The 27,929-nt window shown below is 30.5% G+C and overlaps 1 protein-coding gene and 3 long non-coding RNA genes across 4 annotated transcripts; 2 read left to right on the top strand and 2 right to left on the bottom strand.

The window, feature by feature from the left end:
* LOC11411228 (NAD(P)H-quinone oxidoreductase subunit N, chloroplastic) lies at positions 1–2,095 on the bottom strand. Its single transcript, XM_003600530.4, has 4 exons — positions 1,550–2,095; positions 918–1,034; positions 592–677; positions 1–352 (listed from the first exon to the last, which is right to left on the bottom strand). Exons 1-4 carry the CDS (start codon positions 1,955–1,957, stop codon positions 289–291), a joined length of 675 nt encoding a protein of 224 aa, XP_003600578.1. The 5' UTR covers positions 1,958–2,095; the 3' UTR covers positions 1–288.
* Positions 2,096–15,883: 13,788 nt separating this feature from the next.
* LOC11418998 (uncharacterized) lies at positions 15,884–16,518 on the top strand. Its single transcript, XR_003010166.2, has 2 exons — positions 15,884–16,085; positions 16,184–16,518. It is a non-coding gene; the product is annotated as an uncharacterized lncRNA (long non-coding RNA).
* Positions 16,519–16,899: 381 nt separating this feature from the next.
* Positions 16,900–18,816, bottom strand: LOC112419967 (uncharacterized). The gene is made up of 2 exons (XR_003010168.2): positions 18,117–18,816; positions 16,900–17,081 (listed from the first exon to the last, which is right to left on the bottom strand). It is a non-coding gene; the product is annotated as an uncharacterized lncRNA (long non-coding RNA).
* A 294-nt stretch (positions 18,817–19,110) lies between these two features.
* Positions 19,111–20,211, top strand: LOC25489163 (uncharacterized). Its single transcript, XR_003010167.2, has 2 exons — positions 19,111–19,776; positions 19,881–20,211. It is a non-coding gene; the product is annotated as an uncharacterized lncRNA (long non-coding RNA).
* The last annotated feature ends 7,718 nt before the right edge of the window (positions 20,212–27,929 follow it).

Genomic DNA, 27,929 nt, shown 5'->3' with positions numbered 1-27,929 from the left:
TTTTTTTCACATCTAGAAATGTCACATTGCAAATCTATATAATTTCTTGAAATATCATCTTTGATGAAAATGTTTGTGCCATGACAAAATTAAACCTTGAGAATGTACATATCACTCATGGTTGTGGTAAATCTAATTATTTACAATGATATTCATTCATCGTTATATATCTTTTGGTGTATTTTCTTATCTGCAAAGTGCCTTGAGTTGGAAGTTCAAGCTTGAAGACAGATGAAAATATTCCTACTTGGTTGTTGATGCTTGGAAAATCAAATGCATCATCATCTATCAAGCTTCCTGACTAGTGGTTAGTCCAGCAATTTCGTTTAGCGGCTTCCACATAAACTTTCTCCTGATCATTCACATAAACAAACATTAGAATGAGATTTCATTGTGGAGAAGCTCTTATTGCTAGATGTTAATCCAAACTAGACCTTGCATATAAAGGTGGAAATTTAAACTGAAGTAAATTGGAGTCCTCAAGCACAAGTTTTGCAACAGAGAGCACTGATAAATATCAAAAGAAATAAGCAAAGAAGAATAAAAACTGTAAAATCTACAAAAAGGTTATTAGAAAATTTGGCATCCTACCAATTTCCACATTCAGCAATGACCCTCACATTAGGCCTTAGTGTTGGCAGCAGAGCAAGGAATTGTAGTTCAGCCTTGGAGAGAACCTAAGCAACATCCGAAGCAACATTTTAGTACAGCAGCCATTCAAAAAAAATAGGTGGGTTTGTGCATTGTCCTAGAGATATAATAATAATACAAATAATTCACCCTACTTCATCTAAAAGCATTTTGAGATGGTGTACTTATAATAAATTTCAATATGAGAAAACATAAAAGCAATAATCATTCTGTTTTAAGTATGTGAGGGGTATTTTAATGTAATAAAAGTAAAGCATAATCCACACCTTAGCTTCAATGATCCACACCACCAGTCCTTTGGCATTTGGTGGTAATGCTTCCAATCTGTAATCAACTTCTGGTGGGAAATACCACCTTGCTATTGGTTGCTTTCCTAAATGAGCCTGGGATTCATGAAAAAATTCCATGTAGTGTAAACTTGAGTAATAATCTATGAAGCACTAAGACAGAAACATTCATTAGACACGACATTGACACTTACACGTAGAAACTAATAACAGTTTGAGAAAATGAAAGTTATAGAATGTAACCACACCACATGTATCGTTGTACTATTGATGTCATACAGTGACACATGCCAGACACACTTTCAATCTTAAGTGTTGGTATGTACTACATTGGTAATAATAGCTATTAATCATTAAAAGCCGAAAAAGTATTTTAAAGGAGCAAACAACTATTTTGGTTCTTGAATATGTGTGAGGCGCTATATATATCACTATATAGTTTCTAAATGTATCGAAATTGCAAGCATGCCCACAAGAGTATCTTTTATCATTCATTTTGATACTCGAATCTATTTTTAGGTAGTCAATTTAGTCCTCAAATATGTTTTCCCTAGGTCAATTTCGTTCGTTCATAAAATTAATAAGAAAAGAGACACAAGGTATGTACTTACAGGGCAAACAGGGTGAACTTTGGTGAGAGTGGTTTCAGGATCACCAAGACCACGAGCTGTAAGATCAAGAAAATAGTAACCTTGACGTTGAAGACGCGATAAGTAACGTCCTTCATACCCTCCTTCATGAGGAGTATATATTGCAAGTGCTTTATGTTCTTCAACATCTGAAAGCCAACGTCCAATATCAAATTTAACCAAATCTCCTCCAATGAAGTCACCTAATCCTATTCCACTACTGCATTTCACTACCCTTTTACTTCTGTTACTGTTACATTGTTTTCCTCTCCAACCCATCATCAATCTTACACTGTTGTTATGATTTTCAGCCATGAAGCTGTTCCTTGGTGGTTGCTGAATGTTAGAGCATGTTGGTCCTCCACAACCTAAGCTTGCAGAGGCTAACATTTTTGTTTTGTTTCTTTCTTTGGTGCTAATGAAGAAATTTATTGTTGAATAATGTACATTTTTTTTTTTATTTCTTCGTAAGTTGAAAGATAAAGAAACATTGGTTAGAAATTGGAAATTAAGACTGAGGATGAATGATATTAGTTGTATGGTGGAGAAATGAGATAAAGTCTTGTCTTCACTTGTAACCTTCAATTAGAGATAGTGGCATATCATCATGTAGTGAAACTATTCACTTATTCACTCTTATTATTTGTTTTCACCTTTAGTATAAAAAAAGTGAGTGTTGTTAAAGATTTAGATATTTAAATACTTATTTTATGATATTAGTGAACTAATAAAATGATATTAAGTACTACTTTAATTTATAATACTTCAAATAATATATAGTACTAGGATTTATCAGATTAAGAAAATCAAGAGAGAAGGAAGTAGGATGATATGTTTTGATTTCTCAAAAATGATGCACGTTTACATGAATCAAAGTGTGGTATTTATACTACTAAATTTACCACTATTACATATGTAAAATTATTTGTTTGACTATTCTAATTTGACGTTTAGTAATTGATCCTTACTATTATAAGTTGACGTTATGAATAGATATTTCAACCTAAATAGTAAGAACTAAAATTATAGGATAATTTAAGTTTTTATAATTTCTTATATCAAGTGCATTATTTATTTTTATTTTTTTTTAAGGAAGTGAATGCATCCTTATTACATGCCAATTTGTTGTGATTTTTTTTTCCCCATACTTTTTGGGCACCTTTCTTCTTTCTTTTTTTCAAAAATACCTCCATTTGAATTTTAGAATCCAAAATGTGTTTTCATAATCCATATGCATAATGAAACCATGAAAAAACATGACTAACACTCCATTAAATAAAATTCAACAATGTAATTCATCACCATCATCATCAACAATAACAATAACAACAACAACAACAAAAATTAAAAACATCGGTTAAACACAAACAAGATCATGGACAAGGCAAGCTAGTTTCTTAATTAGGTTCAACCATGCACGCTACAATTTCTTGAAATATCCTGAGACCAATAAAACTTACCCGAAAATATTGATAGATCTCAATAAGGAAGCGTCTATCTCGATTGGTTCCTTGGAACTATATTGATCAAATATAGGGAACAGTTTTCACATCATCGTCGTTTTAAAGTTTCATCTTAGTGAATCGAACGTGTTCATCTAAATCAATTAACGGAGGATGATACTCAACACTAACCAAACTTCTTATAGCAACATCGTTGAAATAATCACTCAATTTTTCCTTTAAATCAAATAACGTAACACCAACATTGATCATAAACAAACCAAAATTTTCATTGTTGTAGTAAACTGCAACTATATGTGTTAAACGGTGCCAAGTCTAAAATTTCGCTCTCCTAAATAAAATGATTTTGCTGATTTACCACGTGCGGCACTGCGTATTTTAAATTAGACAAAAAAATTGATTATGGTTCTGAATGGTGACGGTGAAGGAGAAGTGATTCAAATCATCCAAAAAAGTGGTCCTAGACATCAACCTTCAACCAATAATAGAATAAAAATGATATTTGAACATGTGACAACTTTCCCTCTTATATTTCTATTATCTTTTACTTTATCTTTTTATTACTTTGATTTTTGTGCAACTTCCTACTATTTCTTTGTAAATTATGTTGTCCCACAAATTATCAACCAAATTAATTGTTTAAATAACACTCCTAAGATTCTGATAAATTTTTTTACTAACGTAACTGACGGATAAACATGAAGAAGTGGTCCTGCATCAGTAATGACATCAACTTTCAACTAATAATAGAATAATAAATCTTAACAGACTCTAGCACTTTATAGTAATGTTTATTTAGAGGTTTTATAGAACTTTATAATTTAATTACATGAAAAACCAGGGGAACATGTCCAATCCATTTCACGAACATCAACCATTAAAAATTACTACGTAATATACTAATAATAGGTCAAAAAGTGAACGATATGTTCAATTGTACTTGCATCTCGAACTTTTCGAGGAACTGGTTTAGTTTTTAAGTGAGTTCAGTTACACTGATAATATTCTAGTATATTCGAACTAAGGTCTAAGTATTGCCTCAAGAAGAAGACCATTTTAAAAACCTAAAATGGTACTCGTAACAACGTATGTGGAGCCTTAAAATAAACCCACCGCAAGTAGCAATAAAAAAGACAATATTTTACATATGTAAAACCTATTTCAACTAGTAATCTTGATCTTGTCAAAAAAAACTAGTAATGTTGATAATATTCATATAAACATCTTCATATGTTTGAATTATGGAGATCACAATTCAACAAGTTGAGTTTAGCAAAAGAGTTATATTATTATCACATCATTGTGTGCCAAAATTTGAATGAATCCCGATTAAAAGATGTATTAATATTTAGTGTCTGATATGTCTTAAACAATATTATTTTTAGTGGAATGAAACATAGAAAACAACGATGTATTAAAATACAAATTTAATCTATCAATTTTTTTTTAAGAAGCTAAAAGAGAATCAATATATATAATAAAAAACAAAAAGAGAAGGAAGTTAAACCTAAGATGTGCTTAAAAATGGCTCACAACAGTGTCACAAAAAACCGAAATAGAAAAGGAAGAAGATAAAGAGCCTATAACGACAACACAAGGTGATAAATCCTAAACATACGAAGGATTCGTCCGACAATCATAAAGATCAAAACCAAAATTGTGTTTATGAGTCTTCAACCATCACAAAGAATATGTTTTCACCCTCTTGAGCATTTAAGCAATGGATGCTTTCAATTAATCTATTCGGTTGATTTTTGGCACTTCTTATGCTGATTTTCCATGCTTTTGATTTTATATTCCATTTTATCTTCTTCAAAAAAAAAATCTATTTAATTCTTAATCATAATCCGTCTATTTCTTTTTAAGTACCATTTTTGGAAATTTTGTTCTTATTTATTTATCTTGTTTAAAGGTCAATGCAACTTTAACTATTGCTTTATTAATAATACGCTCTAATTATTTATTTATTTATTTATTGGGAAATGTTAACGAGTGCTTCCGAGACATTCTTTGAGACTTTTATATGGTAACTTTTTTTGAAAATTTATGTAATCAATGCATCGAAAATCAAAATATTTGACTTTTTATGAAATAATTTATTCTCTTAAAATCCTTAAAGAGTGTCCCGGGAGCACTCGTTAACAAGACCCTTATTTATTTAATTGATGGTAATACTTTAACTTCTTTTTTTAAAGGTTCAAATGAAATATATTACCAACTAAGATAAGACATTTTAGCACAAAATGTACCGAAAAGATTTATAAAAAAACAAAGTGATATTACAAATCAAACCAAAGCAACAAAAGAGAAGAAACGAGTAAATTACAACAACTAAACAAAGAATAAGATTCAGCCTCCAAAGATGGTTGTCAAAATTAAAAGCAACATATTTTGATTTTAAACACTAGAATGATTGAAGCTTAAATTGTTCACTTAATTATTGTAAATGTTCCACCATGTGCTGGAAAATACACATATTTCGCTCTTTCCAAATGATCCAAACCATAGAAGTATAAATAACACTAAGTGTCAAGCTAACAATTTTCGAATAGCTCCGAACCTAACAAACTACAGTAACACTGATCCAATAAATTCTCATGAGATGACGTTGAGAAGCCTAGTCAACTTGAAATAAGAAACCAAATTCTTCCATATAAATCACACTTAACAAATAGGCGATCCATGTCTTCTATTAAACCGCAGCCTGCTGAACAATATTGATCATTTTGAGGAAAAATCTTCCGCCTTACCAAGTTATCCTTAGTCGGAACATGGTTTAGTAACAACCGCAAAAAAAAAAAAAAAAAAATTAGTTTAAGCAAATCAAACCTGATTATTCACCAAAGGAATGTTGTCCTCCGCCCAGGCCGTATCTGAGGTAGAGTGAGTAGGGTGACCGTCCTATGCCCCAAAAAATAAGTACGAAATTACTTTAACAATATTGACATTATTCAATTTTATTCTCTTATATTTTTTTATGGTTTTGTGTGCATGCCCAAATATATTTATTTTGACTTGTGCCCAAGTAAGTATATTTCCCCGTATGAAATGTTTTGTATAAGCATTTGAATATTAAATAAAAAACTCAATTTTTTTTATGAATTTTGAATTTTTGTAAGGTCATTTCTTAACGTGGTAAAAACTATCATCTTCAAAACAAATTATTTTTATACTTTGAAAATTTAATTATTTTTATATACTCATAATTTATGACTCAAACCGTATATTCGCTCTAAACCACCAAATTTTATAAAACGGCCATGCTTCTACCGCAGTCAAGTAATTATATGGAGCTTGGTCAATCTCTGCAACTATATTTTGAAAAACTTTCTGCGACAAATATATAGACATGATTTAATTTGAGAGAAAAAAGCAAAAACAAAACATCACGAATGTCAACAAAGTAGAACGTTGCAGCTTCAAGTTCCAACTCCGTCCCTTTCAAAAAAAGTTCCAACCTCTGTCGTGACAAAAACAAAGATTAAGGGTGATTTTCTAATGCCAGTTGCATGCATTGTGCACCTTCATCCAATATTTAATTTCAACATTCAAGCTGAATCAAGCACGCTGTAAAACTGGAATATTAATCAGTATTGTCAATCAAGTAGTATTCTATCCTATAAAGTAAAGGTTCTGCTTACTAGTGTCCTAAGAACACCGATTAAAGAATCATTTAATATAAATTTTATTCTGAAAATAAGAGTTTTTGTTTTTGTTTTAACAATTACTACACAACGAGTAACAAATACAAAAGGACCAAAGAACAAAGCCACCTCATTACAGATAGATAACTAAACATGGTAAATGATTCAACCACGACAAATGGTAAGAGAAAGCAAAGCTAGGACGGTTCTCTTTCAGCCACCAGTATGATTAAAGCTTAATTTTGTCGAGTAATTGATGAGGCGAGGTCTCTTATTGATGAAAGACCCGAGCATTTCTTTCAATCCAAATCACTCACACACAAAATGGTCATATGAGGTTAAAAGTTGAGCGAATACTTTGGAAAAACTCGTCTCCTAAGGTGCCAAATTGATTTAAATGATCTGACACATGTTCAGGATACACTATGTGGAAACTAAGCCAATTAGATATATTGTACCAAAGTTTACAAAAGAAATCACAAGAGAGGAATAAGTGCTCTGCATCTTTCAGTATCTCATATCCACCCCCACACATAACTGAGCATTTGGTTGTAAAATTTGTCTTTTAATTGAATTGCCTTATGTTGGTACCAAATTACACAGCAGACGCCAAACAAAAAGACTGACTTTTAGGGCACCTCCTTATTCCAATTTAAGTTATGTGTGCAACTGCCAAGTTGTTGTTGACTAATGTAAATGTAAATGTCAAATGTCAAATGCTAAGTTGTTGTTGATGACTGATGCAAAAAGACTGACTTTTAGGGCACCTCCTTATTAGATGGACGCGTGTAAATGTCAAATCCACATGTTTGAAATATTAGGCTGCAAAACAATATTAGTTAAAAATCACAGCACTCCCGCACTTTCTCCTCCTCCTAAGTTAATAAACGGCGCCTCCACTTCCAAGCCTCATCATCCTCCCCCCACCTAAGCAAATACATTTCATTCACCGTTGTCATTTTAATAATAGCAAGAATTGTTTCTAAATATGTGTTACTAGATAAATGCATTTATATTTTTTTTCCAAACATAACCTTGATTAATTTTAATACTTTGCTTTGAAATATAAAAACCAACTATAAATACATCTAAACATAAAGGGTAATTTAATAGTTGTATATAAAATGAACATATCAATACAAAATTAATTCTTCTTAACTTATGTTTTTTTTTTTACAAAATTTCTTAACTTATGTTAAAAATAACAATAAATGCGTATAAAAAAGCAGAGGGAGCATTCCCTTTTATGATTTGAGAAATTGTTTTTTAAATACCTAATGGTATCAAGGTGTAAATGAAACATTCAAATCTTAAGTGGGAACCACTTTTTTTAATATTAAAATATAATGATATATAAGATTATTAGTAGAAATTAACTTTCATTTAAATAATCTATGTAGGGTGTTGAGTTTACTGGATTAAATGATTACTATTATTAGATACTACAATAAAAAAAATATAAATAAATGATGTATAAAATTTGTTTAAATACCAAAAAATGATTGTATCCATTAAAGGCATTTGTTAGAAGATTTTTTTTATGGATGGCAGGCATTAGGCAATGTATGGGAGTTCTTCCACTCCATCCAACAAAGAACGTGGGGCAAGACTATATTATGTTTCTGTGTTTTGGAATAAAGTGGCCGACACAGGTGTGTGTAAGTTCAGAGCCAGCTATATATATCCACTCAATTTTCATGAATAAGCTTCTACCCTTTTGTTGCGTTGTGTCCCTTCTATTAATCAAATACTTCAGTGAATGACCAAATCAAATCTTGAAATAGAAAATAAACGAATCAATTCATGAGTGAGTGAAAATAAGAAGACTAAGCCCGTGAGATTAAACTTTAAGTATAATATGACAATATTATAAAGTACATGTATAAAATAAGAATATGTAAATACTCCATTTGGATCTCTGTTGTGTACACAACATAATCGTTTGTGTAAAAAGTCATAGTTATGAGTGAGTATAGAGTACATAAGAGACTCTTGTGTGTGAAAAGGACATTGCATGAGTTAGCACGATGAACATAGTAGCAATTCAAAGAGTTGGTAATATTTACCATATGAGAAGTGTTATTTGAATAACCAAATTGATTTACAACTTATGTCACAACCATAATTTACAAAGGAAAAGTAAACATTTGTACAAAAACCAAAACAATAGAGAAATAAAGTAAAAATAATTTGAGTATGATAGAGAAAGTTGTTATCAAATGGATGTTCAAATATTATTTCTCTACACACACCCCACTAAATTTATCTTCCAAAATACCCATTGTGATTTCCTAATATTTATTTTGGAGAAAACAGCACGCATGTTAAGTTTTGTTAGGCACCGGTTAGACGTTCCTCGCGAGCTTAATTCAGTTGGTACGAACAATGCATAATATATGCAAGGTCTGAGGTTCAAACTCTGACCACCACAACAAAAAAAAAGTACCGGTTAGGCAAAATTAATTCAAAAATTAAATTAATTTTAAATAATTAAATTTAAAAAAATCATTACATATAATGGTTGAATATTAAATACATACTCAACAAAACAAATTTTTATTTAAAGAAGGAAACAAATGTATTAAAAATAGGGAAATGTTAATGTTAGGGTGCACCTAATGCCCTAGTTAAGAAATTATAAAAGGAAATGTTTTATCTGAAATTGTGTATTTTCATTTTTCTTTTCATTTTTAGCGGCTTAACTAGTGCCGGGGCCCTTGTTAACCCGATCCTTAAAAATATCTTAAAATTTGTGTGAAGAATTCTTTAAAGTCTAAAATATATTCATTTCTAATACATTCTATACAAAATTCTCTTTTTGATTATCTAGAGTACTTGTTAGCACGAACACCACTAAATCCATCTTGTACATAATGATTTATAATGAAGCTACCAAAAGATAATATTTATTATGACAAACAAGTTATTATTAATAATTAAAGAAAACAATAGTATCATTTACTTACCATATAGCAGCTATAAATAAAATAAAATAAAAACATGATCACCAACAGAAACTAAGATAAAATCATTTACTTACCATATACTATGGCTAAAGCCATATAAAGAACATGTCTGCCAATAAAACTTATAAGAACCCAACAAGAACCCGAGCCAAGGAGAGTATTCAGAACTTTTGGACTAATAATAATAAATCCTTCCATTAGCAGGGAAAGACCAAAGGGACTACATCAGGACATGAAAACAAAATGGAGCTACTATCTAAAGCATCTTGATACATACACATATAATTATATCTATTTTTTCAAATTATCACAAGTGTCTAAGGGGAAAATGAGTAATAAAATTAAGAAGAAAGTGATATATAAACAGCAAAAGGGAGCTCCCTTCAGTCCAAGCAAAGACAAGAGAAAGATGAAATTTAGCTCCCGCATCATTCACACATTCACAATATAGCATATTCATCATGCTTCTTCTTATTGTGTTTGAATGAATGAGTCAGCAGCTAATTCAAAACCTTTTCCTATCCATGAGTGGACTGAAGAGAGCTCTCTTGAACTATTTTTCTTAATAAGGAAGTTCAAGAGCAAAAATCGATCATTGATAACCAAAGATTAGAACAATTTATAACTCCCTTGATTCAACTATGAAGGGCTCATAGATGACCAAAGATGCTCAAATTATATTGATGAATACGATATTATGAGCATCTGACATGCAGATCTCATAGGTAGGATAAATTTAACTGATCTTACTTTGGACAAGAATTTACAGAAGATCTGAAATCTTTCCCAATGTTTGGTGAATTAAAGATTAACAATTATATACTGTAAAATCCTTAATATGCCAAGCACTGCAATGGGAAGATATATCTAACAATATTTTGGTGTAATTGGCTTGTAGATATTTAAAAAATCAAATTTTTGCAAGAACCCTAACCCTAGGTCATACAAGGTTTTCACATAAATAAATATTTTTCAACATTAAAAGTTAAAAGTGTGGCTTTTGTTCTAGCCCTTCCAAATCCATGCACAATTCATCAAATCCCAGATGTAAGTTAAAATTGAGAAGCATAAAATCTCAAACATAATACAATTAACAAGAATCTAAATCTAAATAAATAAAAACTACATCTTCAGCTTACTGCTTCACCATTTTCATGAAACAAAGCTCATCAAAGCCAATCTAAAATCCAGAAGCTTCCACAAAAGAAACCAGATGCAAAGAAAGGGTGTAAATAAAAATAAAAAATAAAAATATGAATCAGAATACCAGAGGAGTTATTATTTTATACCTATAAAATAAACCAGAAACAGTAACCAAAAAAGTAAAGAGTAGAAAATTAATGGTCAAAAGCAGAGATCACGGAAGTGAAACTGTAGTTTCAAACAGAGAAGGTGGAAGTGTACTGTAGTTAATGTCTTCATGAGAATCAGAGAAGAAGAGAAAACGATTGAAGATCTCATATCCACACAAATCTGGCATAAGGCACTATTTCCAAAGAAAACCAGATCAAAACAAAATAAATAAATCATCTTTTAACAAAGGAAATTATTTAGAAAAAAATACTTTTACAATTGCAACTTAAACTAAATATAGAAAAATTCAGAACTAAAAATTTGTGAAAATTTCTGAAAGTTTCTTCTCCTTCTTTTTTTTTTTCCTTAGAATGATAAAGAAACACTCACCTTTCTTTCTGAAAGTAAGAGAGACCCTTTTATCACACATAAATAAAAAATTCAACTACCTGTACTGTACAAGTACTGTTGATAAAGAGAGAAAGAAATAGGAAAAGAAGGTTGAAAGGTGGGGTTGTTGTTACTCCTTTAAACCACTCTTTCTCTTTTATCTTCCATAAGCAAAAAGTACTACAAGTACTGTTCATGCACTATTATCAATAATACTAGTTATAGTATTTACTGTAGTTTACTGAAAATAGTGTTTTTTCTACATAGGAAAATGGTGTACTTATAGAAAGGAGTTTAGGTTGAGGTCACTAATTAAACTGGCGGAGAAAATCATGAACTACCTGGGTACTTGTAATTGTATAATTTGTAAATGGGTGACACACCTGCCATTTTCTGATGAACATGTTTCCTATGTATGTGCGAGTTTCACGATATATGATTCTCACTCGTTTCCATCAACACCAGTAGTAGTACCGTCTTTTCTATTAGTAGTGAATTTGTGACCTCATAAAATTTTAAAAAGTTCTGATTTTGATCCTCTAATAAAAAAATAAAAAAAATTATAAAATGTTATAAAGAGGGGGGCAAAATTGTAAGAGTTTGTAAAGAAAAAGGGTAAAAGAACTTAATTCCTTAAAGATAGAGAGGCAAAATAGTATATTTCTTTAAAGATATGGAGCAAAATTTTTATTTTTCTAATTAAGGGTCAAAATCGTAATATTTTGAAGGCTAAAATATGGTTTTAGTCCCTGCAAATATGCCTCGTTTTGGTTTTAGTCCCTGGTAAAAAAAAAATTGTTTTTGGTCCCTGCAAAATTTTTTGTTTTTGAAAATAGTCTCTGACCCCACTTTTGTGATGATTTGCATACATGGCACATTATAACTGAACCAATTTTGTAGTTTTTGGTCCCTGCAAAATATTTTGTTTTTAAAAAAGGTCCTTGCAAAATTTTTTGTTTTTGAAAATAGTCCCTTCAGGGACTATTTTCAAAAACAAAAAATTTTACAGGAACCAAAAACAAATTTTTTTTTTACCAGGGACTAAAACCAAAACGAGACATATTTGCAGGAACTAAAACCATATTTTAGCCTATTTTGAAATATAGAAGAGGAAAATTGCATTTAAGTCTTTCTATTATTGTTGCCTTTTTTTCTTTCCTTTTCTCGCACTTTTAATCTCTTATTTTGTAACCATTCGTTTTTAGATGAAAGAATTCTTGATAATATGAAGTTTGGTCGTAAAAGTTGTTTTATTTTTTATTAACTCCTTCGTTTTTAATAGTAGTAGTTTATAAAAAAGTTTTATTTTTTAAATATAAGATCATATACAAATTCCTAAATGTATTGATTACTCTTTTTCCAAATATACTCCTATAAAAAGGGGCGGAAGGAGTAATTGAACTCGAGTTTTTTTCGAATGATTTTTTTTTTTTTATGAAAATCGTTAAGTACTTGAATCAAATCACATAATTGACATCTTACTTGTAACACCTTAAGACCCCTAACTTTTATATATTAAATAAAAATACAATTATTTAAATAGGTGTTACCCATACTCAATGTTTCACCATTTCATAGGTCAAAATCATAATTAAAAAGCAGGGAAATAGTTCATCAACTTCAATTAAAATAAATTAAGGTCTCAACATCATTGCAAAATAAGTTAAAGTTTCAAAATTCATCTTCAAGAACTTAACAAACAACGAAACACCTAACCATAATATTTGTACTTGCGGTGAGTATAATAATAGAATTTAGGGTTTAGACTGTTTATGAGATGTCTTGAGAGTGCTCTCAAGAGGTGTATTTACAGTCATCTGTGGGCTTGGTTTCCCGAGACTTAAAACCCAAGTAATGTGGGCTTTAAGTCTTTTTACTGAGTTCTAGATGCTTCTAGAAGTTAGTTGAGGCGGCGCCTGGGAGAGCACGTCTAAGCCTTAAGAGCCCTTCTGGAGGACGCCTTAGCCTTTCTAGAGGGCATTCGAGCCCTTAAGAATATATTTACGATCCACAGCCCCCAAGCACGAGTCTTGGTACAAGGCAAATTGATGAATATGTAAGGTCGATCGTACAATGTACTTTAGAACGTTCTAGATGCTTCTAGAAGCCTTTTCAAGTAGCGCACTTAAAGCGGCGCACCTAAGGCTGTTTTTGGCCCTTCTGGAGGGCGTTGTACCCTTAATTATATATTGACGGTCCACAGCCCCCAAGCACAAGTCTTGGGACAAGGCAAAATGATTAATTATAAATTCGATAGTCCACAACTCCCCAAGCATGAGTCTTAGGATAAGGCGAAGTGGTTAGTTATAATGTTGCTCTTTCGATATTTGAGTGTGGGCAATATCTGCATTTTACATGTCCTTCAGCGAGTTCATTGGTGTATGGCATGGGCGAGCCCTTTGTGGAGCTATTATACTTTGCAACTTTATTTTTGATGCAACTTAAGTGAGCTAGCCCTCTAAAGCGCCTTCAGTATTCTTTAAGCTTTTGATGGGATATCTATTTTGAGACGTCGTATTTATGTTGACTTGCCTTAATGGTTTTGAATCTGTTTTCCCTTTTCTTATAATATTTGTTGTTCTTCGTGGTTTCAAATTCGTCTCTTCTTTTGCTTTTAATCTTTCGACCTTGGTCGCCTTTTTGTCGTTAATTCTTCATGGCCTCTTGGCCTTAGTTTGCATGTCATGTTATCTCTTCTTGACCCTATGGGTCTTAGTTCTTATGTTTTAGCTTTTGTAGCTTCGTTTTGATACGATTCATAAACTATGAATCGATGCACCAAATGTCAGAGACTTTTAATGATATGATTCAAGATCCATTGAATCGATTCACACACCTAGAAAACAAATTTGACCAGCAATGAAGAAGTTTCATTTGTAAAAACAATACACAGGACACCAAGGAATCATATGACACAATGAGGCATGGTTTCCTAGGCGCTTTAACATGATTCTATGCTATGATACCAAAATCCAAACAACATCAAATAGAAACATCTAACTAACATCATCTAAGAACATCTAACTAACGATGGCATTTAGCCTGGGAAAAGAAAGTATTTTTCCATCATGGGAAAATTGAATGTGAGCCATTGATATAATAATAAAAATAATCAACGATTATGATTAAAGATTGACAATTAGATGTTCACTTTTTGTAACAGTGTTTCTTTTGAAGAAAAAAAGTTATTCTCTCTAACTAATTTAGTCGATTACCTTAACTAATTAAATATGAATTAAATAACACTTTTTGTTTGATTATCAATTCACACAAATATTGCTTCCTCTACGTCTGTATTTTTTGTCTTGTTCTTTCTTAGCAAAGGTTAATGCATTATTGTTATCATCACCCTGTTATCTATCTGAATAATTTTTGTAAAGAAGCTACCTTTATCAATTGAATCTCATTCATTTAAACCCATATTAAGATTTGTCCCAAGAAAAACCAAGATTATTGAGATATTAAATTGACAGTTTAATATTACATGTTTTCTTCATCTCTTCTTCAATGGATCTTCATCATCTTCGTCAATTTTTCTTACTTAAAGTTCAGATCTAAAAAATCACAACAAAAAGAAAATGTATAGATCTGAAAAATCACCACAACAATAGGATCACAATATTTGCGATTGGATTCACAGTGACGGATAAACAACACGGAGCAGGACAAAGATTACAGAACTGTATAAAATATGGTGGAGGAAGAAGCAGAGAAGAGGAACAATAAGAAAGATGCAGAGAAGAAGAGCCAAGCATTTTGTAACATTGAACCATGAAATATTTCATTTTCATCAGAACCATTTTGTTTTAATTTTTTGTTTCAACAGCGTGCAATTGGAGTAGGATTATGACACAAATGAGTCATTTGTTCTCTGAGAATGCAAAGTCATTTATTTGGCATTTTAATCTGTTTTAATTAATTATTATTTTTTATTATCACAACAGGTCATGACTGCCAGCTGCAGGTAAAAAGCAAAGTTTCCCATCATGGGAAACAACTTTGCTTTCCCAGGCTAAACGCCACCCTAACTAACATCATCAAAATACAAACCTAAAGTTGTACAAGCTTCAATACATATACCCCCTATCCCCAAAGTTTTAAAGTTTTTTTCCTTGCACTGCACATTTTTTTCGTACATCATGGTTTTATCTATTGGGTTTTCCTAGTAAGGCTTTTAATGAAGCATATGGTGTTTGTTCACATGATTATTTTCTTAGGTTTTGGTCTAGACCCCACCCACCACACACACAAAGTTCTCTTGTTTTACTTTTATCTTAATATAGTCATACGGTGTTGCAGATTATAGGTGGTGGTATTGGGAGACCGTCATAATTGTGATGTCATTTTTCCATATAATGTCTATGTACTCTAACTTTTTTTTTTTAAATTGTCATTTTCCCTTCCATATCATGAAAAGTTATACAATAAATGAAATTTAGTAAAAAAAAACAATTAAATGTTATTGTTGATAAGTTTTTTCTGTTATTTATTTATTAAGTGAGTCAAAGGATAAATATATCATATTGATATACTTAAGAGACAATTCGTGACAATCCTAATTTCACGAACGGTTTTTCACAACTTCAAAAAAAAACTAAAAATTATTTAATTGATGTAAGTAAAAATTAGCTTTATAAATAAAGTGATAAAACTCTTTCTTACGTGCAAAGAGTGAGGTGGAGGGATATGGCTAAAATTGTCAAATTTATTTATGTTATGATTATCCTTATTTTTCTATTTCTTGTTTCAACGAACATTGACGGTAATTCGGTTTTATCCTTTTCAAATTTACTTATTTATTTTGTAAACAATATTTCATCTGATTTAGTTATGTTACTTTATTATCTTTCTTCATTGCAGCAATCCGCAATAAGTGCTTTAGACCTTCTGATTGTCCCCCTTCAATGTATTGTGATGCTGGTTTTCAAATAGGGTGTGTAAGAAAAATATGTACATGTCTTAGAATACTTGCACCAATAGATTTTGTGCCCACATGATCTAGTGTTCGACCAAAGAGAGTACACAAACGCCTACTAGAATACTTCATTAGCTGTCATTTACTTACCGTGTTGGCATTTAATTGTTTGAATCTTTTCCTCTTTCTAATTTCAAGAACCTTATAGTTATGGTTTTGTACTCTTACAGGATGGTAATGAAATAAAATAAGGCAGCAAATAATATTATTTAGATTATTATATTTCATTTTGATTTGCTAAAAAAAAATATTATTTAGATTATTTTCGTCTCTCTATTTTTTTCTAACCCTACCGTCCATCAACATACCTTAGCAGTTAAGTTGTATAATAGTTTTTAGGGTTACATAAGTTTTTTATCCCTATAAAATTTTCAAATTTTAAGTTTTAGTCCCTCTAAAATTTTCATCGATCATGCAAAAGTTTTAGTCCCTATATATATATGGGGTTTGCTACAATAGACCCACTCATTTTTATGAAAGTCTATTTTAGCAACCATCACCTTTTCACTTTGATGCAAATGTCCATGTTTTTGTTTTTTGAGAAAATTAATACTAAAGGATACAAAAGTAATTTCCAATTAAATGTTAGATTTTCTTTTTATTTTTACGAGATCTATACAGTCCACCATTCTCTTTCTTCTTTCTCTTTTGCTATTCTTCTTCTCTCAGTGTTCTCTTCACTTTGTATTGTCTTCAAATACCTTCTAACATCATTGAACTTCAATCTTCATATCCTCAATCCTTCACGTGATGTATTGATTTGTCGATCTACATGATTTCTCACTACAAAACATTCAAAACACCAATTGAGTTGCATGATTTAGATAAAAGTGAATTACAATGATTCGAATGAAAACAATACAAAAAATTCCTCAAACAAACGACAACTCCTCTAATTGACTTCTAATTTTCCTTCAAATGCAAAGAATTACACTAAAAGCATAGTAAAAAACATAATATGTTATTCTATCATCAATTTTCATAATAACATACTTAAATTTCTAGTAATAGTTGAAGTTCAAACAAAAGTAGACCTGTGAAACCAAATAGTAATCAAAGAGTAAGGAGGCAATAAAAAACTCGAAAAAAAATTCATAATACAAATATATTTTTTATATTTCTAATTTCATAATCAATCAACCAATTCATCACAATTAGAGTTATTTAAAAAAATCCCAAAATCATAAACAATGAATTTTAGATATTGATTATCATGGTGTTTGTTAGCTATTGTTAGAGATCGAAAAAATGTTTTGGTGACTTTTGATGCTCTATAAGTAAACTGAAATTGGTTTGCACCTCTTGTCCTCTTATTTATTCATTTATTTTTAATATTTTATTCCGGTGCCTACAAATGATAGGTGGTGGTCTTAAGATGCCATTTCTGATATATAAGGTCTCTGTTCTCTAATTTTTGCAATCAAAACAAACCTTATGATTTTTCATTTTCTTTTACGAAAGATTATAAAATAATGAAAATTTATGAAGAAAAAAAGAAGAATTTCTACAATTGTTATGCTTTCTATGTGACCTCTTTACTAAGTGTGTTAAAAGAAAAAACACAGCATATTGATGTATTTAAGATACATCTAACAATGATCTAATTTATTTATTTATTTTTTAAACTCAAAAAGCGCTTAAAACAATTGAATAATATAAAGAGTGGATTAACTATATATAAATTATTAACTGCTTAAGCTATTTGTTACATGAAAAATGCTAAGTGGATGAATATTGCGGGATTTTTTTTAAGCAAAGGAGAAAATATATTAAATAAAAACAAAGATATATAAAGACTAGAGAAACATTAGACCTGACCTAGGAATAACTCAAGCGGAAATACAACGTGATAAAACAGTCCAAGTGGATCTACTCTAATCTATCATAACAAAAATTCACTAATCACATGTGCAATCCAACGAACTCGCGTACGGGCGCGAAACCAGATTACAAAAAAGTATGAAAAGTGAAAATCTACAGATAACAGATAGAGTTTAAATATGGTGAATGGATCGACCGTCAACACTGTATCAAAATCCAAGTACCAACAACTTCATGATAAAAAACAAGCGCAAAAAGCTCTTTCGAGCAAAACCAGAGTGAAGGTAGACATGACTCGTCGAAACCTGCAGATCTTAACAAATCTGGAATATCAGAGAATCGAAAAAATCATACCACCAAACACAACAGTTCGAAAAAACGCGTAAGAACTCAAATCGAGGGATGAGTCCAATACGTCAATGACAATAACATGACCCTTTCGGGTTGATCAACATGTTTGGATTTGGGGTGAGAGGAAGAGTTGATCGGCGCTACTATATTTTAAAAAGAAGGTGGAGAAATATGATAGAGAGAGAAACATGACTTTCTCCCCCAAAAGCATAACAAAAAGTTAACATTTCCCATTGCAGAAATTGTCAAGTTTGTTAATCTTATAATCATCTTTATTTCCCTTTATCTTGTTTCATAGAATTTTCTCTTATTTTTATTTTAATATATTTATCAGGGTGTCTGCAAATGTTACATGATGGTCTTGAGATGTCATCTTAGTTCGGATATCATTTATGCCATAAAATGCCTTTGCACTCTATTTTTTTTTAAACAAAGACAAATTTTTGGTTTACCATTTCATATCATAAAAGGTTATAAAATAATGGAAATTTATAAAAAAAAAAAAAAAAAAAAAGAGGATGATTTTGTATGATTGATATGTTTTTTAAGTGACCTTTTTACAAAGCGTGTTAAAGAGATGAACACAATACATTGTTGTATTTAAGAGACATTTAGAGTGATCATATTTTAAGAACGATTTTTTAAAACTCCAAAAGTGTTTAAAACTATTTATAATATAATGATAGGATTAGATATATAAATTATAAAATGATAAAACTTATTTGTTAAAGGAAAAGCATAGGATGGAGGAATATGGCTGAAATTATTAAATTTGTTTAACGTTATTATTATCTTTTTTTCGTTTTTGTTTTGTTTCAACAAGTGTTCTCTTATTTTCCTTATAATATATTTATTGGGGTGCCTTTAAATGATTTGTGGTGGTCTTGGGATGCCGTCTTAGAGATGGATTGTTGCTTCTTCCATATAATGTTTTTGCATTATAATTTTTACGATTTTTTCTTTTCTATTATAAAAAGTTATAAAATAATGGAAACTTACAAAGTGAAAATAAAAATAAAAATTAAGAGATTAATATTTTTTTATGTGACATCTTTACTAATTATGCTAAAGGGAAAAACAACATATTGATGTACTTAAGTGACATATAATGAGAAGGCTTTTTACAACCTCAAAAGTATTTAAAACTATTTAATTCATTAGGAGAGTATTAACTTTATAAATTAGAAAGTGATGAAACTATGTGTTACATGAAAAGGTCGGGGGAGGAATATGGCTGAAATTATCAAGTATGTTTATGGTATGATTATTTTTATTTTCCTTTTTCTTGTTTCAACGAATGTTCACGGTAAGTCAATTTAATTTTATCCTTTTCAAATTTTCTTTTGTAATTTGTAAACAATATTATATCCCATTTTAGTTACATTCTTTTATTCTCTTTTATTATTACAGCGGGTATTAGATGTGTGTTTCCTTCTGATTGTCCAAGAACTATGCGATGTTTGTCCGAGTTTCATCTGACGTGTAAAAAGAAACAATGTAAATGTGTTAAAATGTTTGACCCAATAAATTTTGTGACCGCGTGATTCTATATTTAGTGTCACATTCGAGAGAGTACACAGACAACTTATTAGAATATTTCATGAGGTTTCATTTTGTTTTGGTGTTGGCACCAAATAATTTTCTTTTAAAATTTCAAGACATGTATAGTTATTGCTTTGTACTCGAAGGTGATGGTAATGAAAATAAGTAACATTGTTTTGATTGTCTTATTCTCAATTAATTTTATATATATCACCAATATCTTCAATTCAGGCATATCGCATTCTCTCTAACCTTAACATCTATCATGAACATATCGAGGAGCTCACTTTGCTTAGGTGATTCTAATCATCATGATAATGATTTGACTCATTATTTTCAATAAGATGGTTCAATCTATTAGAGAAATGATATTTGAACATCTATTTATTAACAACTTTTGCAACAACTTTCTTTTTCATACTTACATTATTTTTTACTTTATCTCTCTATTGTTATGGTTTCCATGCCAATACCACTTTTTTCTTTGTAAAATATGGTTGTCAAGTAAGTTGTCACCAAATTGGTTGTTCAAATAACACTCTTCAATCTATTAAGCACATATATATCTCTAGAATGAGTCCTCTAATAGTGTGTTACACCGCTCTTCGGTGTCTGACCCATGTCAAGCTAAGACAATTGTCCCATTTTTATTTTTCCCTTTCTTTGACACCCATTGGAAGAGTGTCTGGCACTTGTGTGACACTCATATGACATGCGTTAAAAAACTCGTACAAGTGTTAAAAAAAGCTAAAATATGGTTTTGGTCCCTGCAAATATGTTTTGTTTTGATTTTAGTCCCTGTAATTTTTGTTGTTGTTTTTGGTCTCTGTAAAATATTTTGTTTTTGAAAATAGTCCCTGGAGGGACCTTTAAAAAAATAAATTTGCAGAAACCTTTTTAAAAATCAAAAGATTTTGCAGGGACTATTTTTCTAATTAATGGATTCAGTCATCATGTGCCACGTGTGCAAATCATCACAAAAGTGGGGCCAGGAACCAAAACCAAAATGAGACATATTTGGAGGGACAAAAAAAAAATACATAGACATATATGATTGCAAGACCGGTTTTTCGTTTTGAAATTGTTTTAATGGCGAGGAGATTGCTCCCTAGACATATATGATGTGTGCATATCTTTATACTAACAATTTAGAGTTTTTAGAAATAGCATATTCCAAAATTCTCTCCTCTAAAGATGTCCACATCATCATAATCCTACGTGGCATTTGTTCCAAAAATTTCTCCTAATTTTTAATACAAGCTTAATAATTATAATTATTATTAAAAACCATTTTTTATTAATCATTAAATTGTACATAAAATACATAGTTGGTTACAATAAAATAATTATTAATATAATAATTGTTTCGATTAAAATTTATATGTTACATTAAAAATTTGTATGTTAGAATCAAATGATTATTAATATAATTATTATTCAATCAACATTTATATGGTACATTAAAAATTTGGTAGGTTACAAAATTATAATAAATAATTTGAATAAATTATATTTTGAATTTTGGTCCGTTACACTATGACAGTAACATACTAATTAAAAATTTAATAGTAGTAATTAGTTTTTAAGGTTATATAATTAATTTTTATTCGTTACAAAAATATATTACTTAATATTAATAAGATATTATTAAATTTCAAATGTTATGAAGTTAATTTTTTGTAGGTTACATGAAATATAATCTAATCGTTTAATGCACATTTTATAATATTAAATACGTTTATAATATTAATTTTAAAACGGTCAAATTAATAATTAATAGATATTAACCGTTATGGTACTATTTTTCTATATAAATAGTAGCACTTTTGGATACGAGTACACAACAATCACAAAATATAGTTCTTCTTTTTCTGTTCTCTGGTTCTCTGATATCTATTCTAAGTAATTTTTATAATTTTTTCTATTGCAAAGAAAAATGTCTACGAAACACTACTTCATCTCTGATGTTTCGTCAAGAAAATAATCGTGGACATTGGTTGTGAGGGTTGTTCGTCTCAAGACTACAAAAATAAAAAACTACAATTTTCTAAGGAGTTGGTTCTAATGGATAAAAAAGTACTTTTTTCATACCATTTTTTTTTTGTATTTTTTTTTTTGTATTTTTTTGTTTAAAGTATAGTGTTTTAATCTTTGTTATCTAGGGTGATCAAATATGTGAGTTTATACAAAGAACATTGTTCCACAAGTTCAAGGAGCAGCACTAAGAGGGAATGGTGTTCACGGTTTCCTCATTTGATTTTTCTTGCAATAGTGGTTCGTATAGACCATCACACAACAAATACAAACTGAATTTTACAATTAACACAAACGTCAAAATATCTAAATCTTCTTTAGTCCCTACAAACATCTATTCGTTTACACTGCATATGATGTTTTCAATGATGCTTAGGACATGAAATGTAATTTGAATCATATTTTTATCATCAAACTAATTTCAAACCCCCATCCCTTTCTAACAACATGAAATAAATTATATATTTATGTAGTTGGTGTCTTGACTGAGGTGAATTTTGTTTGTATGAAGACCTCAAATCAATTATATTAAAAATCCTTCAAGCACAAAATGTGCCCAATAAAGGAAAATACAAAGTTCAAGATGCATAGATACAAAAGAACGAAATCATGAGGTAGAATAACCAAGACAAGTAGAAAGATTATTCCACCAACATTTCAACTCAAAATACATACATGATTTCTTATCATTTTGTATCCAGTAAACGAGAAATGTAAATTTATCTAACAACACCATAAACTGGTTCTTGTGACAAAAATGTAAGAATTTTTGTCTTTCCAAATAATCCAAATGCAAGTCAGCAAAATCAACTAAAAACTAAAACGAACTTTTTTTTGAACAATTGAGAACCACTGAAATGAAGAGTACCCTCACAATAATTAATTGGAAGATCACAATAAAAATAAAAAAGATAATTCTTCTCTTTTTCACATCTGCCAGAACATAAAAATAAGTCCATATTTTAACTACACATCAAACTAAGTTGCCATTTATTATAATTCAGATATTCAAGAGCCTCCACGAAAAGAGAGAGACATTTAGAGGAGCTACTTTGTTCCTAATGAGATTTTTTAGAGCCATAGGTTCATCATGCTCCACTTGCAACTAGATGATATACCCCTTTGTTAGGGTACCTTTCACCATGATCAACTTTAAAGAAACTTATAAAAAACGCTAGCCTTAAAAATAATGTTGTCCAACAAATAACAACAATATATCCCCTGCACCTCATTCCAAGAAAAATTCTATGGCATCGTCTCCACCCCATCCAACCATAACCTACGTATCTCCTTAAATGGCTTAGAGTTATTTTGATATAACTCAAAAGTTCTTCTAAATATATCACACAAAGGACCACTCTACAACCACGAATTATTGCAAAAAAAAAAAGTATCCACTATCATCAAGTTGTCATCAAACCAATTTCTAATCCCCATCTCCGCCCCTATTTTAACACCATGGAAGTAATATTACCACACATATGCCTAATTGTCCCCACTCTTCACATGAACTCAACCAACCTATTCTAAGAAGCTAAAACTTTAAAATGCAAACTCATTGATCCATATTAGTCTCCAAAACTATTCACGTAACAAAGATAAGTTGAAATTTTGCATTATACGAACCCTCAAGCAACAACTATATCGACCATGACACACCTTATCTCACTTAACCCAATCGACTTTCCTAGCTTCCGCACTCTCTCCACACTAAAAATAATAAGGATTCAATAAAATAATTTTTACTTAAGTAAGCCTTGAAGAATGAAAGAAATTAAACCAATTGTGGTGGATATTGAAGGAGAGTACAAAGATACATTACAAGAACATTGAATTGAATTTGAATGGGTGAAATCGATTTGTTTTTATTTTTAATATATAATACATTATGATATTTTATTATTATTTTAATTATTTGTCGATTAATTTTTAAGAGATATATGTTTGTACGTACTCTTTTTTCTATCTTCCGGTAAATTTAAAAAGGCGAATCTGACAATTTTGTTGGCAAAAGTTAAGTTGTTCCTAGGTATGTATTTATAACTTATTTAATACCATTGAAACGTACATATTTATTCATTTACTTGAACCATTTTATTTGTTTCTTTAGAGATTGGAAAACGATGTTACAAAATTATTTTCAATCAACTAAGATCAAATTCAACCGTTAAATTATGGAGACAAAAAGAACTGAAGAAAATGTATGCTTATTTGATGAAGGAGATTTTTTCCACAATCCTTTTAGTAAATACATTTTCTAATAAATGGTAAAACAATTACCTTTATTTTCAGTTGCCTGATCTATCCCACATTAGCATACCAGAAGAATTTTTTTAACCTTACTCTTAGGATCGCCATTGAGGAGTTGAAGAACTTGCATGAAATTGAGTGGGTTGATATAGATCTCCTACCTTTTTGTTCCCATGTTTGATGGAGGTTTTAGTTTGTGGATTTTGGTTAGGAACATTAAGAAGGAGGAAGTGTTTGCTTGGAAAAAAGAGGAAATGATGAATTCGAAATCATAACTACACTAAAACATAACGAAATTAGGTTAGATTGTTTTAATTTGTGACCCTTGATCTGTAATTAAAAAAAATGAAGAGAGAAGATTAAATAAAATTGTTTTCTCAAATTTTTCTCACTAGAGATAATTTGCTTCCGAGAGAAATACTCACTCTCTCCAATATTTTTTTAGGAACTCTCTCCAATCTTAGATATAAAAAATAAACAACTACCTTTTATTATCTTAAATTAAAAAAAATATATAACTTACTTTGACTCTATTTAATGTTATTTATCCTAATATACATTTTAATTTATGTAAGTTTTATTTTTAATATTTTTTTATTCTCATGAAACAAGTTCCAATAGATGGTACTTTTCACAAATTTATCTTTTTTTAGAAACATTCGAGAAAACTAATTGCATATAAGTACATTTTTTAACTTAGATATTTTTTTTATAATTGAAATCCGAGAGAGTATTGTGATTAAATAAAAATAATAATAGCTTTATTCAAAATGGTAGATTTTTTATTATATTTTCATAATACAAGAGCAAAAAGAATAATATGAATTAAGTTGGTACCCTACTTTAATCGATTGTCAGTTGCTCATATATATTATTAAAAAAAGAAAAAAATTATATGAAATTTGGGAGGACAAAAAATCTGGTCCAGTCAATCCAAGTAGATCCAACCTAACGGGAAATACATAAAAAAGATCAACAAAGTGGATTCAACCCTAATTAATTCTAACAAACGAATATCATTAACGATAGACGTTTGTGAGGGCAAAGCGGGTCTATAATTTGGCGAATTGATCGATCTTCAACACAAAATCGGATCACGTGCCATCAACTCCCTGCAACAACGGCAACAAGCATTAACGACTCTTTTAAGTCCACACAGTCTCATGTCAATCAAGGATTAATGGGATACGAAACACATACATATTCTTGAGAGTGTGGAGTAGATTCAACCGCCAACACAGTAATTAACAAATCCACACACACTAACAGTTTACTGCTATGATCAACATCAAATTAACAGTCATTTCTGGCCCAACATAGAACCGCAACTACCTCCAAAGAAAGGGAGGAGATGGCGGATTCGAATGACCCACCATAACCAATCCACACGGCTACGAAAAAGGTCTAAAACAGTGGCAAAATAGAGGATAAAGAACGGACAATTTCGAGTTTCAACCAAACCAACGCGGGGTTCAGCCATTGAGAAGCCAACACATAGAACCAAACAAGATCGCCGGTGACAACCAACAATTTATGAATACCAACAACTCAACAACCACCACCCGTAGCAAATGCGGTACTGGTTGAATCAAAAACCAACGACACGAATTGTTCTGGGAACCGGAAAAAGGGTGGTGCGGGGGGACGACGCCACTCATCACACCATCGTTGCATGTTGGTACATCGTAAGTTATGAAGGTATCGAAAAAAGGGGGTGAGGTGGCGGAAGATTTCTAAAGAGAGGGCAGAGCCATAATGGTAGATTATAATAGAGGTAATCATACCTCTTATTAATTAGATATATTTTTAAGAATATAGTAATTATTTATAGTATTTTTATATTTTAAGCATAGTCGTACTTTTTCTCACTATTTTAAGCAGAGTTGGCATGTACCTGCCAACTCTGTCTCAATTTTAAATATGAAGATAAAGTACTACATAATATCAAAATTCTGAATCAAATCAAACTAAAAAAGTCAAATAATATTTAAAAAACTTATTTATGTGTAAACCCTGTTAAAATATTTTAAATAAAATGTATCTCGTGTTTGGCACGGGGCGTTAGAAAAGCAACAACAAAACTAGGGTTTGTATAGAGTTTGTCTCTTCGGAACAAACACTAGGGTTTGTGGGTTGATTCACCTTGGGAAACACTATTAGGATTGAAGTCTCTTGGTTACGGGAAGAGATTGGGACTTTGGGTAGAATTAGGCGGGAGACTTATTCTTGTAACCCATTGATTTCTCTTTGTAACGAAACTCATCATATAGTGGATTGGAGGGCTGCTCTCTCCCCCAGACTAGGTCAGATTGGACCGAATTAGGTCAACAAATTTCTTTTGTGTTCTTCTTCTTCTTTGTGTTCTTCTCGCCGTTGTTTTCTACTTTTGACTTGTATTTATAACTTTCATACACTTGTTTTGGTTACTTGATTATCCCTTGCTCCACACATCAAGTTGTTATTGGTGTGTTTTTTCATCGAATTCACAACAATATCATTGTAAGGTTTTAGTCATCCAACAAAACATAAAAGACAAACACTCAAACAACAGAGTATCAATCCAAAAAGAAAATATAATAAAAGTTTAAACCATAAATAAAATATAGTCAAAAACACAAAACATAGAATTTATGCAAACCGAAAAAGCTTATTCAAATCTTGCATTAGCCTAATTCAAATCAGGCTAAAGTGATGGCAATATGGAAAGAATGACTAAAATTAAAAACGGAGATAATGTCCAATTTTTTTTATAACATTCAACTATTCATCACGAGTAGTATATAAACATAGAATATCTGTAAAAAATTGTTAAATACAATCTTAAGAACACATAGATTAACATATTTGCATATAAAGTTCAACAAACATCGTTGAAGTAATCCTTAATCTACCAATCTATGTTGGTTGAATTTTTTTACATTTTTGTTAACATATAGGAGACTTATTTGTACGTTTGGTCTTTGCAAATATTTGTCATTTGAGTTTTGATCCCTAGATTTGTTAATCTTTCCAATTTTTCAATGCAAATACTAACCATTTGAGTTTTGGTCCCTGCAAAATTCCGTGGTTCGAACCCATCCTTATCACGATGGATGTCCCTAGCTATTTGCGGGCAGTATAAAAGTAGAGTTTTTCTATTCACACCCTATATATTTCTGGTTACACCCAGTTTTTTTAAAAAGTTTTTGATAATACCAAAATTGTCCTTTTATATAACTTTTCTGAAAATCTTGATTTAATTCATTGTCACTCTAAAATTCCACTCTCTTTCACCCACCAACGATCAAACAATCCTGATGTTCAATTAATCTTTATGGAAGATTAAAGAGTGAATCAAAACATCTTTCATTCATACTCGATTGCATATAAATAAGTGAATTTTTTCTTCTTTTTCAATAACGCTGGTTTCAATTTTCTTCTTCTTGTTCAATTGCACTGTACCACAGTTTCAGTTTTACATTGTTGAGGTTAACTTAAATTCAGTTTAAGTAGGTTCATAATCTACTTAAACTGAGTTTAAGTATGTACACTTAAACTCAGTTTACATGACCTACTTAAACTAAGTTTACATGTACATACTTAAACTGATATTATAATCATTGAAGAAGATTGAACTTTTAGATGGACACTTCA

The sequence above is a fragment of the Medicago truncatula genome, chromosome 3, assembly GCF_003473485.1.
Source record: "Medicago truncatula cultivar Jemalong A17 chromosome 3, MtrunA17r5.0-ANR, whole genome shotgun sequence".
In the NCBI taxonomy this organism is placed as follows: Eukaryota; Viridiplantae; Streptophyta; class Magnoliopsida; order Fabales; family Fabaceae; genus Medicago; species Medicago truncatula.
The sequence above is the reverse complement of the archived record's forward strand: the minus strand, read 5'-3'. Positions and strand labels throughout refer to the sequence as shown.

Coding starts and splice junctions, on each gene's coding strand:
- LOC11411228 (XM_003600530.4), bottom strand. CDS start 1,957: ATGTTAGCCTCTGCAAGCTTAGGTTGTGGAGGACCAACATGCTCTAAC. Junction 678..917: donor TGTGGATCATTGAAGCTAAG/GTGTGGATTATG, acceptor GATGTTGCTTAG/GTTCTCTCCAAGGCTGAACT. Junction 353..591: donor ATTGCTGAATGTGGAAATTG/GTAGGATGCCAA, acceptor GTGAATGATCAG/GAGAAAGTTTATGTGGAAGC.